The 14,321-nt window shown below is 46.1% G+C and overlaps 1 protein-coding gene across 3 annotated transcripts in view; it reads right to left on the bottom strand.

Moving 5' to 3' along the window:
- Window positions 1-14,321, bottom strand: part of HCK (HCK proto-oncogene, Src family tyrosine kinase) — a 38,635-nt gene that overhangs the window by 532 nt on the left and 23,782 nt on the right. For all 3 annotated transcript variants that reach the window (XM_037812398.1, XM_037812400.1, XM_037812399.1), the window contains exons 7-12: window positions 12,157-12,306; window positions 11,661-11,813; window positions 9,950-10,129; window positions 9,216-9,292; window positions 4,683-4,833; window positions 2,655-2,786 (exon numbers count right to left, since the gene is read on the bottom strand). In XM_037812398.1, the coding sequence (XP_037668326.1) occupies window positions 2,655-2,786; window positions 4,683-4,833; window positions 9,216-9,292; window positions 9,950-10,129; window positions 11,661-11,813; window positions 12,157-12,306 (843 nt within the window). The remainder of the gene's footprint in view (window positions 1-2,654; window positions 2,787-4,682; window positions 4,834-9,215; window positions 9,293-9,949; window positions 10,130-11,660; window positions 11,814-12,156; window positions 12,307-14,321) is intronic.

Below are 14,321 nucleotides of genomic sequence, written 5' to 3'. Positions count from 1 at the left end.
CGGCTGGGGGTGGTTGGGAAACGGGCAGACACTGTTGCTACCCCAACAACCATCCTTCCACACCTCACCTCGGGAACGGACGCCCTCCCGCGGTAAACGCCAGCTACTCATTTTCCCAGCCTCCCTTGTGGCTCGGGCATGGGACCAGTGGGACCTGGTTTTGGCCAAAGGGAGCTGAGAGGGAAGTTCCAGTAAACTTCCCCCTGGAACTGCTGGGGGAGTTCCAGAAAAAAAGTTTTCCTCCCTGTTTAAAAGAGCAGCTTTCCTTTTCTTTGGACACGGTGAGAGGATATGATTCTTGGAGATGCCGCAACCATCTGACCACATGGGAAAGATAATCACAGAGATATTAACCCAATAGTGCTCATAGCTGTTGAGCTGCTGAACTAATCAATCACCTATGCCAGACTTCTTATAATGAGGAGTAATGAATTGACTATTGTTTCAGCCACTTTTAATGTTATTTTATGTTTTTTTTGTTTTTGTTTTTGTTTTTTTAGCATTTTTGCAGCCTAATGCTTCCTAATGAATACAAGATTCTATAACCCACTGCCTGTTTTTACTGGTATATACTCTCAAGAAAAAACAATCCAGTGGCTAGGTGCAATAGGTCGCTATGAGTGGGACCACCTCCTCATTGTTCAATATAAATTTATTTTAGTTTTCTATAAGAACAGCCATCTAAATGTCTACCCCCAATTTTATATTATCAGTCTTGAACTCCTATATCTCCATATGCTTCATACCATACATCCAAATGCTTCTTTGAACATCTCTACTTGGATGTCTATGAACCACCTACATTAAATATGGCTAAAGCAGAATTCTTGAATTTCTACCCCTAGACCATGTAATTGAGACCCAATTGCTCAACTAAAACTAGGAGAGTCATCCCTGACTTTTCTTTCCCTCACCTCCAACATCAGCAAGCCATATCCTTTCTTCTTTTGATATGTATCATGAACTCATCAACTTCTCTGTCACCACTGCCATCACTGTGTCTGGGCCACCACTACCACCTCTCACCAGGACCACTGCTACAGCTGCCTAATGGGACTGCCATTCTTGCCCCCAATCCACTCCCCATGCTGACGAGACCTTGCTTGAAACCCTCCAGTGGCTTCCTAAACGCTTAGACGAACCTCCACATCCATCCCCGTGCCCATGGATCCTGTGTGATCCGGCCCCTGCCAGCCTCATCACCTACCACTCTGTCCTCCTTCCTTGCCTCTGCAGCCTCCTGGCCTCCTTGCTGTTCTTCAGACTCACCTCAAGCCCTCTGAGCTAGCAGTGCCTTCTACCTGGCATCCTTTCTCCAGATCCTCACTCAACTATGTTTCTGCTCAACTCTGACCTGCTCTGACAGGGCTCCCTGTCTGCAGAGCCCCAAGTCACTCCCTCTCACATGCCCTTGCTTTGTTCTCTTCTCAGCTGGGATCTCCATCTGAGAGTGTTTGCCCCTGTAGCATGTATTCCTCCTGGCTAGAATGTGAGCTCCTCATAAGCTGAAGCCACGTCTCTCACTGTATCCTTGGTGCCTGTCACACAGTAGGAATCCAATAAATACTGTTAAATGAAACAAATACCTATATCTTTTGTTTTTAATCCTCTCAACAGCTTCTGAAGATAGACATAATCACCTCAAAAAAAATTTTTTTTTACAGGCAAGGATACTGGGGAAAGGAATGTGAAGTGAATTTCTCAAGGTGTAATGATTGATGAGGATAAGATTCAAATTCAGGAGTCTCCATTCACCTTGTTCCCACTCCCCAGTGCTCTGGATACAGATAGGCCAGGGGACATCCCAGCCAAAACGAGAACAGAGAACAGCATTATTTACTGAGTGAGTCCCAGGCACTGTCAATCTCAGGCACAGCTTTCTACACCCTTTATGGTATACGCAGTGTAGGGCACTGCCTGTAGGTGTGAGAATAGATGTATCCTTTCAACAAATAGTTACTAAGCACCCACTATGTACCAAGCACAGAGGTAGGCAGGGCACTGCGGATATCCTAGTACGTGGTTTCCGGCCTGGTGGAGATCAGAGTCTGATGGGGGACAGTACTAAACAAACACAAAGTTACCGAGTGTGTTGAATGCTCTGAATGAAACAGTGAAGGGCATAATGAGAGAGAATAATGAGAGAAATATAGCTACTTTAGATGATAGGGTGATGAGGTGCAGCTTGAGATGAAGCTGGAAATGTAGGTGGAGCTGGATCACATAGGACCTGCAGGCAAGAATGAGGACTTGGGTACTTTATTCTAATTATAATGGGAGACCATTAAAGAGTTGGGGCGGAGAAGGCACAAATCTGATTCACAGTCTAGAGAGACCCATCGGGGAGCAGGTGGAGAGTAGACTGCAGGAGACAGGCAAGAAAGCCAGGAGACTGATTGGCTGATTGAAGGCCATTGTACCATCCAGGCAGGAGATGATGTTGGCCTGGACTCAGATGGAGGCTGTAGCATTGGAAGAATGAATGGCCAAGAAAGTCCCCAGATTTCAGGCTTAACAGAGATCGGGAGGCTAGAGGACATTAGGGTGAGAATCAAGAACTCAGTCTAAATAGACACATTAACAAGTGAATAAATGAGAGAAGGAAGCCAGGCTGGACCCTGGAAGTACCCCCAAGATGATGCCTCCTTCCCTACCTGGGTAAGGGATCCGGCCATAGGTGATGATCTCCATCAGCAGGATACCAAAAGACCAGACGTCTGATTTGATGGTGAAGGAGCCAAAGTTGATGGCTTCAGGAGCTGTCCACTTGATGGGGAACTTGGCCCCTACAGGTTGGACAGAGGCAAGTCAGGAGGGGTCTGGGGAGCAGCTGGCAACAGCTGCCGACATCTGCCCCTGCAGAGTACTATTTCCCTGCAGTATGGGCATCCCTGGAGAACCAAGGGACATCCATTCTAGGACAGAAGCCTAAAGTGGGAGCAGTCTGGGGTGTGCGGTGATGGAGCTCGTGCTCTGGAGGCCACCTCTGTCGATTGAGTTGATACCCAGTGAACTATAACTCCTGAGGAGTGGAGTCCCAGAAGTCATAAAATCTTGGGGGAGAAAAGGACTTCAGGAGCCCTTGATTCCAGATGATAGCTGTTGCCTCAGTCCCCTGACCACTGGCAATGGGGGAAGAGAGGATTTGGGCAAGCTGGCTCTGAGGTTTCCACTAGCTACTGGGCATCTGCTCCTCTCCTCCTCCCCTCCTTCCACCTGGTCTGGGATGGTTTACTTAACCTCAGCTAGCAATTTCTATCACAATGATATTGTGGTTGGTGAATGTGGTCTATAGGATACACTCTCCAAACTTCTTTGGCATTTGGTGAGACTTGCTTTATGGCCTAGAACATAGTCAAGTTTAGAAAATGCCCTATGTGGTGTTTTTCTTTCCCTTCTTCCCTTCCTTCTTTTGAATCAAGAAAGTTTTCATTATTCCCACTTATTCTCCCCTGGTTTAGAAATTCTACATCTACTTTTTTTCTTTTAGTGGTTGTCCTTAGTTAAGATTCTTTTATCATATCATAACATGAAATAAAGTGCACAAATTTTTAATGTACAACTTGATGCATTTATATATAAATCTAGAACATTTTCAGTATCCCAGAAGGTTCTTTCCTGGGACCTCCCAGTCAGTAACCCTTACTCTAGGTAACCACTATTTTGACCTCTGTTGCCATAAATGAGTTTTGCCTGGTTTTAAAATTAATGAGATATAATCCACAACCATGAAATTCATCCATTTAAGGTATACAATCCAGTGATTTTTAGTATATTTGCAGAGATGTGTAACCATTACCACAATCAACTTTTATCACCTCCAAAAAAAAAAAAAAACCCTGTACCAATTAGCAGTCACTTCCCATTTTCCCCCAAATCCCACAGCATAGAAAAACCATCAGTCTACTTTCTGTCTCTGCAGAGTTTCCTATTCTGGACATTTCGTATAAATGGAGCCATACCATACGTGGCCTTTTGCATCTGTCTTCTTTCACTTAGCATCATGTTATCAAGTTTCATCCATGTTGTAGCATGTGTCAGAACTTCATCCCTTTTAATTGCTGAATAATATTCCATTGCATGGGTACACCATATTTTATTTATCCATTTATCAATTGAAGGACATTGGGAATGTTTCCACTTTTTTGGCTGTTATGAATAATGTTGCTATGAACATTCATGTACAAGTTTGTTGTTTTTGAATTTCATATAAATGGAACCATCTAGCATGTACTGTTTTGTGTCTGATTTCTTTCATTTCAATATTATGTCTGTAAGAGTCATCCATTTTGGTGCATGTAGCATTGGTTTGTACTTTTTCATTTGCTGCATACAGTTATGTTGTGTGGATATTCCACAATTTATATTTCCATTCTATTGTTTATGGACACTTAAATTCATCCCAGTTTTGTCTATTATGTGTAAATTTGCTTTTACCCTTAATTTCAACATGCATTTACCTTTTAACTAAGTCTAAGTTGATCAGTATTTCTCTAGTCTAAAATCTCCCTCTCAAAGCCATTGGGTGAGACTCTTAAGTCAAGGACATTATAATAATGTAATAATATAATAACACTGTAATAATATCCAGCTGATACTAGGACAGGCCTTTGCATTTTACAGCTCAACTCTCACAGTCCTTCCACGTGGGCACCACGGGCATACTTGGCCGTGTTCCCTACCTTCCCGAGCCATGTACTCGTCCTCGATGATCCGTGCCAGCCCGAAGTCAGCAATCTTACACACCAGGGACGCAGAGACCAGGATGTTGGCGGCTCGAAGGTCTCGGTGAATGTAGTTCCTGTGCTCGATGAAGGCCATGCCCTCCGCGATCTCCACCCAAAACAGAGACACCCACATCCTCAGACCCGGCCCAGCCCACAGCCAAAGAGGGTCCAAGAGGTAGAAAATTGGAAAGTGTGCCAGGTCCCCTTTGCTACCCGGAAGACAATTCTCTGTCTCCCACCCAGGTCAGGGGTGTCCTCAGGGCCTGGGTCAGTTTAGGGGCTTCTCTGAAGTTCCAACACTTCCTGAAAGCACTTTGAAATGTTCTCAAGGAAAAAGTCATGGGAGTGTTTCTCCAGGACTTACTGGGAGGAGGAAGAGTAAATAATCTATCCCCCCTCCTCTGTTATACACTCATGCACTCACACATCACACATCTCAAATCACGGTGAAGAGCTGTCACGCCCCCACCCCCTTTCCAAGGACAACCTAGGCTCACGTCATATTCTCATGTGTCTCCTCTACCTTCTTCATCCCCAATCCTGGGTAGGGAAAATTCATTAATTCATTCATCAAGTATCTATTGAGTGCCTTGTGGGCACCAGACATGTTCTTCAAACAGGAATAACAAAGCAGGATAACAGGGCAGGAAGTGCAGAGGGCTTTTTGGGGTTGGGTTGTCAGGGAAGGCTACTTCAAGGAGGTGAAGTTTTAGCCAAGGTCTGAGTGATGATGATAAGCGTGTCAAATGAGAAAGTTCCAGGCAGAGAGAATATCAGGTCAAAGGCTGGAGGTGGGAATGAGCAGGGGTGCTGAAGGCACAGCAGGGAGGTCAGAGTGACTGAGCAGATGCTGAGAGCGGGAGGGAGGGGGCCTATTAGGTAGGGCCTTGTAGGCCGGGGGAGGAGGCTGGTTTTATTCTGAGTGCCATGGAAGAAGCCTTTGAGCAGGAGTGTGGCATGATCTGATGTATATTTTAAGATTGCCATGGCTGCAGAGTGGAATAAAAGACTGTGTGGAGGATTCTCCCACAAGGGAGCCTCCAATAGAGAAACTTGGGATTATGTTTTAGAGAGATTTTCACTAGCAAGGGTTTGGACAAACCTTAGATATCCAGCAAACAGCACCTATAGTTTAGAAACTGGCCTGCAAGTTCCTGGGAGCAAAAGTTATCATCTTATGGAAGAAAGGACACTTGTTCCAGATCACACTGCATGGAAAATCCTAAAGGTCAGATGCAAAACGGTCTGCAGATTCCCAATCCAGGGTCCCATGCCCTTTCATAAATTAACCAGAACTCCAGTCCTCTGGATGACTGTAGCTGGGTGCAATCTGTTGAAATTCTTTGGGTAGGGATCTGGTCAGACAAACCACCCAAGGAGCCACAGCGGCTCAAAGCCCTGAGGCGTGTGCACTTGCAGGGAATGGCCAGCAGGGGGCACCTGTGGCCATCAGAATTGAGGTCAGAAGTGTGAGACTGGTCAATAAAACCTTGAAAGCGAGTTTCTGATTTTGTTTGGGGTAGAAGGGTGGGGTGTGGAGTGAGACAGGGTCTAGCCTGGGAAGTGTGGGAAATTTATAAGGAGTCCTTAGAGGAACAGTTATCAACAGCTATTATGCAGACATTGTAGCTTATTCATTTATTATGCGTCTTAAACACTTCGACAGCATTCAGTATGTGTTCTGGGGGAAGTGTTATTGCTATCAGCCCTATTTCACAGACAGAAGAGTAACTGGCCCAAGATTACACAGCTTGCAAGTGGCAGAGCAGGACTGGATCTCCAACAGCCACTTATCCATCACGCTACACAACCTTTTTGCACGAATGCTGCTAGCTACTATTTATTTAGCACCCACTGGCATACATTCATATATTATCTCATTGACTTTCACATGAGCTCAGTGAGGTAGGCGTAACTAAGACTGGAGTCAGACCAGCTCAGATTGAGCCCCATAGCTTTGCAATCTCCAGCAAGCTACTTCACCCCTCTGTGCCTCACTTTTGTTCTCTATAAAATTGAGCCATCAATAGCACCTGCTTCCAAAGATCAAGGGCTTAGAACAGTGTCTGGCATGTAATAAGTATTCACTTCAATGGTAGCTATTCATGCTCCCAGGTGAGGAAAGTAGGGTTCAGGGAGGTCAAGCAAGTTTCTCAAAGTCACACCAGCAGAACTGGGATCAAAACCAAGACTCTGTGATTCCTGAGCCCATGTGCTTAATAAGTGGTGCTTCTCAAGGGTTTGTTAAATGAAAGAATAATAGATGGGTTTACTGAGCCCAGGGTTGGTTTTAGAATTGGAGGTTGTCAAGGTGGTAAGATTTCACCACCACCAATTAGGCACTGGGACTTGGGTTTTCTTCCAAGAGTATCTGGGAATCACAGAATTACAGCAGGAGGGACCTGCAGGAATATTCCAGCCTAGGGCTCTTTGAACTGAATCCTGCTGACACCTGGAGGCTGTCTAGGGGTGTGGGGACAAAGGAAAGGCCTCATGTGAGGCTCCTCCTCCTTCAGTCACAGCAGCTCTGCTTTGACCTATTTTTAGATATTCAGTTACTGTGTAAGGTTTCATTTGATCTACAGAGTTGTGGATAAACAAAGCTTTCAAACTTGAAAATCACAGATGAGGTCCAAAGCCCTCAATAGACAATGGGGAAACTGAGACCTAAAGTGTGGTCCCAGGTCACACAGGCCGTTGGTGACAGGGTTGGGACACCCACCACTGCACCAGTCAGCCTGTCTGGGCCTGGGAGTGAAGACCAGGTCCCCACATAGGCTCTTTTCTATGCCTGGGCTCTGAGTCCATCTCTGTTTCTGGAAGTAAAAGGACACGGAATTCTTTCCCTGTCTTGGTTTCTGTTTCCCATCTATGAAATGGGAGAGTAACCCTGTCCCAGCCCATGAGCCCAACAAGATTTCTGCCAATTTATGTTATAATTTAGCAACTGGCCAGACTATTACTTCCATAGCGGCAGGGCCCCTTGGAGTGAAAATGCCAGGCCTTGATTTCCATATGCCTCTAGAGCTCCAGGCTCCGAAAGGGAGAGCCTTTTATTATACCTTGTTGGTGGCCTTTGGACTGCTAAGCTCCAGGGATTTGCATAATCAAATGAGCTCTGCCTTTGACATCTCTAGAAGGCCCAACCCTAGGCTCTGGTGCAGGTCTCCATCTCCCGTTAGGTGGCAAATCATATCCCCTTCATACATGTCATCCCCCAAGCTCCAGCTGAACATGCCCAGCTCTTTCATTTTCCCCTTTGGGCTTTTGCAATGCAGTTTCTTCTGTTGAGAATGCCCTTCCCTCTCCACTTCATTCGCCTAACTTCTACTTATCCTTCAGGCCTCAGCCTAGAGGTCACTTCCCCCAGGAAGCCTTCTCTGATTGCTGCTGGACCAGGCTAAATGCTTCAGCTGTGCACTCCCATAACACCCCTTGTTCCCCCAACACTGTTTCCACACAGATAAGAGAGAGAATGAGGTAGGATAGAAATGCAGGTGAGGAAGGAGCTGCGAAAGTAAAGCAGGGGGGGAGTTGTTTAAGACGTGTCTGTGATTTGTGTACACTCGTTATTTTCCTAGACACTGTGTTCTTTTTGACTCTGAACAAGGACCACGAGGATCATGGTTCTCTAAGAGGTTTGGTTTTTTCATGTCTGTCTTCCTACCTGGACTATAAACTGTGAGGATGGGAAACTTTTCTATTTGGTTCACTGCTGTACTCCCTATAACTAGCACATAACTTAGGCAAGCAATTTAACTTTATCAGAACTCAGTTTCCTCATTTGCACTTAACTTTTTCCCTATGCCTCAATTTCCTGCTCTGTAAAATGGGTAGACTGTTACATGGTGGCCCCATCATACAAACCACTTCTCCCTGGATTCACCCCCTTGGGTAGTTTCCCCCAACACACACTGCCTTTGGGCTTGGCCCTGTGACTTGCTTTGGCCAAGTCAGCAAATGGGATGCAAGCAGAGGGTCGATAAGTGTCCACATATTAGGGCTTGGCCTCCTGGAACCTAGCGGCCATGCTGCAAAGAAGCTCAGGCTGGACCACTGAGTGAGGAGAGGTCATATGGAGAGAGAAACTAGAGGAGAAGAACCACCCATTCCAGCCCAGGCAAGCTCTCAGCAGAATGCACCCATGCCAGTGACTTCAGCTTCACCACATGGGGCAGAGGAACCATCCAGCCAAGCCCAGTGAACCCACAGAATATGTCAGTGTTTTATCTACTAAGGTTTGGAGTGGTTCATTAAACAAGAACAGATCATGAAACACCCACCTTAGGAGGCTAATGTGAGGATTAAATAAGTTAGTACATGTAAAGTATGTATGTATAAAAAGGCTAGCACATCCTTAGCACTCAATAAATGTTTGCTCTTTTTATTGCTGTTATTATAGTATGTGCTCAATAAATACTTACTGAATAAATAAATGAACTCCTGCCTGGCTCCTCCCCACCTTTCCATCTTCCCCACTAGACCTACCTGAGCTGAGAAGTCAATGAGTTTTGGCAAGGGCTGCTTGCTGCCTTCTTCACTTTTCAGAAAGTCCAGCAGGCTTCCTGCACAGGGAAAGGAACATTATGTTACTTTTACTATTTTTGTGTATGGTTAACATTTTTCATAGTATGGATTTAAATGAAAATATTTCTTTATCACTTCTAGTGTTTAATGTGTAATGGCTTTGTGATTGCTAGACCGATTTTGATCTAGGCAGTTACTGGAGTCTGGCTAATTGGGGTCATGGCTTGATAAAGTTGGTGAATCGTATGTTTAAGAAAATGAAAAAAAAGTTGAGATTTCAAATCTCACTAAATGAAGTTGTGGGAGAGGTTTCTGTTTATCCAGTGAATTGCGGCAGGGTTGGGGGTGGGTGGTCTGAAATCCATCCCTGCCAGTTCTATTCCCAGAGCGCTGGGACACATGGGGAAGGCGGCTGGTGGGGGAAAGCCACCGCTGGCCTCTGCAGCTCACAGTGAACCCATTGCCACCCAAGGATGGCCCCTGTTCTGCCCTACCCCTGGGGCCCCTTAACATGACCTCACCTCATTAACCAGGAGGACTGGGTGAGCACATACTGAGGAGCTCAATGGGTACCTGTTGGAAGCACTCACTGAGCTGGCCAGATTGGGGCCAGAACTGTGTTGGAGTCACCTTTGAGTTCCCAGTTGACTGGTAAGGGTCAGAACCTGGATCTCCAGCCCCCCAGAACGCGGCACCTTTGGCCATGAACTCCGTGATGATATAGATGGGCTCCTTCGTGACCACCGCGTGCAGCTTCACCAACTTGTCGTGCTGCAGAGTCTTCATAATGTTGGCCTCTGCCAGGAAGGCCTCCACCGACATGCTCCCTGGCTTCATTGTCTTCACTGCCACCTTGGTGTGCTTGTTGTAGGTGGCTGGAGGGGGGTGGGAAGTAGGGAAGGGAGAACCCACTGGTTACCCCACCATGGCCCTGTAAGGCCCAGCTGCAGACCTGCCTCCTCCAGAAAGCCTTCCCTGCTCATCTCAGCTCTTGGAGAGGCATGGGCAGCCACAGACTTTGGTCTCTGATGATGTTTGCTGGAAGGCTGGTTCCTACCTGTGTGCCCTTGGACAAGTCACTTAAACTTTCTGAGCCTTGGTTTCCTTATCTGCAAAGTGGAAATGATAAGCACTCCCTTTGAAGGTTCCTTTGAAGGATTAAAAAATAGTCTCAAACAGCTCTCTCTCTCTCTCTCTCTCACACACACACACACACACACACACACAAACACATACACACATACACCACATATACCATCACCTAATGATTTAAACTTAATATTGCTATTGCAGTAAATACCAGACTCACTATGGCTGACAAGGCCCTGTATGATTTGGCTCTGCCCACTTCTCCAGCCTCACCATCCACCAACTCTTCCTTTGCTTTTATGGACCAATCACTTTGCAAGTCACTTAGTACCTTAAGCACTCAACTCCCCCTCCCACCACAGGAACTTGGTACAAGTTGTTTCCTCACCCCACCCCACCCCTGCTGCATCTTGTGGATCCTGTAAATCTCATAATTGCTTGTGTTTCCATCTTTGCCTTGGTTGCCAGGAAGCTCAAATCCAGATTTAGTAAGAGTGTAGGGCCTTATATAGTATTTTTTGTTTTCTAACTTCACTACTCAGATCCATCATAGCATCCTCTCTATATTCTCTCTCTGCCACATTCTCCTATTCAGTACCTGGCACATAGTTGACTCTCAATAAATGTAGTTGGATTACATGAATTTTAACTTATTGGATCTGGCTGTGTTGTTTGCACCTCACATAAGCTGCCTTCACTGCCACTTGGAGCACAGTGGAGAATAAACACACTGGGTGCACCAGGCCCTGGGCCAGGCACTTCTGTGCATTGCCTCTAGCCCACAACCCTGCAAAGCAGGCATTACTGTTCTCAGGTTATTGGGAAGAGGACAGTGGGGGTGGAACGAGCTTTTTAATGCCCCACAATGTCCTAGCACGGGGCTGGGCATACAGGAAGTGTTCAAAACAGCTTGCTCATTAGTTGCCAACATTGAATTCATCTGGGAATTTCCAGCCTGCATTTTCTCCACTACGAATTTTCATCATTGCAAGGGGCCTCTAGTTATCTGCACCCCAAACTGGTAGACTGTCCCAGCTCCATGGGAGGGAAGAGATTCCCCATCCAGGACACTTGCTTCCCAGAAGGATGTTTTTGTCCCCAACAATCCTGGCCTCAAAGGCAAATCAATGTTTGCATGAGCAGGACAATTTGGTTTGCTATCAGAGGAATTGCTCCTTTATGGTTATTATTCAGATCTCCCCTTCTGCCTGCTCCCACTTTGACTCAGGTGTTCCTGGAAACAAATGACCTTCCTCTCCCCTCTCCTGTCTTACCCTCCACCCTCTGGCCCTGGGGGTTCTGACCCTTGATTCTTACCCATCCAGACTTCCCCAAACTGCCCGGCTCCAAGTTTCTTATCCAATTTGAGGGATTCCCGGGGGATCTCCCAGGCATCTTTCTCCCATGGCTTCTGGGGCTTGGAGGACACACAAGGCACTGTCAACTTCTGGCAGAGTCCATCGTTGCTCTCTGGAACAGAGCCCCTGGTCAGCGGAGGGCAACCAAGCCCAAGCCCCCTCAGAGGCCTCCCTGTCCAGGTCACTGCACCTGGCCAACGTTCTGGCAGGTTGCCACCATCGGGGACATTCCCAGAGAGCAGAGCATGATGGAAAGTAAACTCTCCACCTTGGCCACCTCCACCCTCCTGATCAACAGACCTAAGATTTCAGGAGAATACACAGCAACCTTTATCTGGGGAGGGTTGGAGGCCCTGCAGCAGGAAGAGCTCAGCAGGCCTTGCAGGTCGCAGTGCACCCTTGACTTGGGCTCCCCGTAGAATCCGGTGGGTGTGCAGTCCCAGGGCAGGACTCACTCTTGTAGTGGGCCACCAGCTCCTGCAGTGTGCTGAAGGTGCTCCGTGGGGAGATGTAGAAGCCCCCACAATCCAGAGTCCGGATCTTGTAATGTTTCACCGTGTCCCTGTGCTGGGGGTCGTAGTCTCGCACAGACAGCGAGTAGCTCCCTGCATTGGTCAGACAGACACCCTTCAGAAGGGAGACCACAGGGGCCTGCTGCCAGCACCTGGCACCCCTTCCTGATACCCCGGTAAGGCCACTGCTGCACCATCCTGGCACCTGAGTGTGGAGACTAAGAGGGGGCTGTGGAGTCTGGCTGCCCGGTTTCTCATCCAGGCCCCACCATGCACCAGCTGGGCGTGTGATTATGACAGCTCACTAGGCCTCAGTGTCCTCATCTGTGAAACGGGAACACTGATCATACCTCCCTACTTCATCACGTTGCCTGAAGAGTAAAAGAAGTAATGCTTGTAAAGTACTTGGGAACAGTGCCTGGCACACTATAAACACCCGGTAAATGTTGGCTGAAGACAAACGAAAATCAGGTCCAGGTATTGAAATACAAGCATGTTGTGGTGGGCTGAATAATGACCCCCCAAAGATGCCCACATCCTCATACCCAGAACCTGTGCATATGTTCTCCTGCATGGTAAAAGGGACTTTGCAGATGTGGCTAAAATGTGTCTGAAAAAAGTTGTGCTTTTTGTGTCTATTGAAATTGGGGTGCCACTGGGGCCACACCTGGGGGTCAGGATCTTTTGTACCAGAATAAGACAAACTTTCTTTGGCCCACATGGAGACACATCTGTGACATCAAGGACACTGCTTTGGAATAATGATGATGCTTGGAAACAATGAATAAAGACTGATTTGCACATGAATAGCATTAAAAAAAAAATGTGTCCCCAGACGGGGAGGTGAGCCTGGATTATCTGGGTGGGCCCGATGTCATAACAGGATGCGGGAGGGTCAGAGTCAGTGAAGGAGACGTGAGGACAGAGGCAAGAGGTTGGAGAGATGTGAGGAAGGAGATATCAAGCCAGGGAACACAGGCAGCCTCTAGAAGCTGAAAAAGGCCAGAAAGTGGATTTTCCCCTCAGAGCCTCTAGAAGGAACCCGTCCAGATGACTCTTTGACCTTGGCCCAGAGATAATGATTTCCTGACTTCCAGAACTGTAAGATAATAAATCTGTGTTGTTTTAAGTCACTAAGTGTGTGGTAATTTGTTACAGAGGCAATAGGAAACTAGTACACAGCCAGAAACCCATGTCTTTCAGTCCATGACCACAGCTCTGCCCCTTAGGATCTGTGTGCACCTGGGCAAGTCATTAGCCTCCCTCTCAGTTTGCTGTGCTATAATAGCACTAAGTCATAGGATTTGGGTGGCGAGGGTTAAATAAGCTGGTACATGTGGAATTCTCAGCCCAATTTCTGGCACCTAGTTCAATAAATATTAGCAATCATTATGATCAATATAGTAAAATGTTAATTATAATAAATAATGTATTATGCTAATAATTGATACATGAAAGAATTCATCCTTATGTCTTTGCCACTTAATTGACATTCCACAATATAAGGTGATGTCCATTTTGCCCTCATAGTCATTTTTCTCAACTTTTCCTTTTGAAATAATTTCGAACTTACAATTGCAAATATAAGGCAAAATCTACACAGAGAATTCCAATATATCCCCTACCCAGATACTCAGATTTACTGGCTTTTAACATTTTGCCACTTTTGTGTATCATTCCATTCCTATCAGTCACCTATCTGTCTGTCTGTGTGTCTTATCTATCTATCTATCTATCTATCTATCTATCTATCTATCTATTTTCTAAATATTTGAGAATAGATTGCATATATCACGCACTTTGAACACAACAAAATTCCACGTGTATTTCCTAAGAACAGGGATATTCACTTATGTAACTACCTTGAGTACAGTTATCAAGTTCAAGAAATTTAACAAAGATATAAAGCTTACAGTTCATATTCCAATTTTTTTCACTCCTCTCAATAATGTCCTTTTGGTCATTTTCTCCTCCATTATTAAATCCAGCCCAGGATGCAATCATGTATTACATTTAATTGTCATTGTCTCTTTAATTTCTCTCTCTCTCTCTCCCTTTTAATTGTCTCATGCTCATTTTTGAGGAAGGTCACAAATCCTTATGCATCT

This window comes from Choloepus didactylus, chromosome 19 (genome assembly GCF_015220235.1).
Source record: "Choloepus didactylus isolate mChoDid1 chromosome 19, mChoDid1.pri, whole genome shotgun sequence".
Classification (NCBI taxonomy): domain Eukaryota; kingdom Metazoa; phylum Chordata; class Mammalia; order Pilosa; family Megalonychidae; genus Choloepus; species Choloepus didactylus.
The sequence above is the reverse complement of the archived record's forward strand: the minus strand, read 5'-3'. Positions and strand labels throughout refer to the sequence as shown.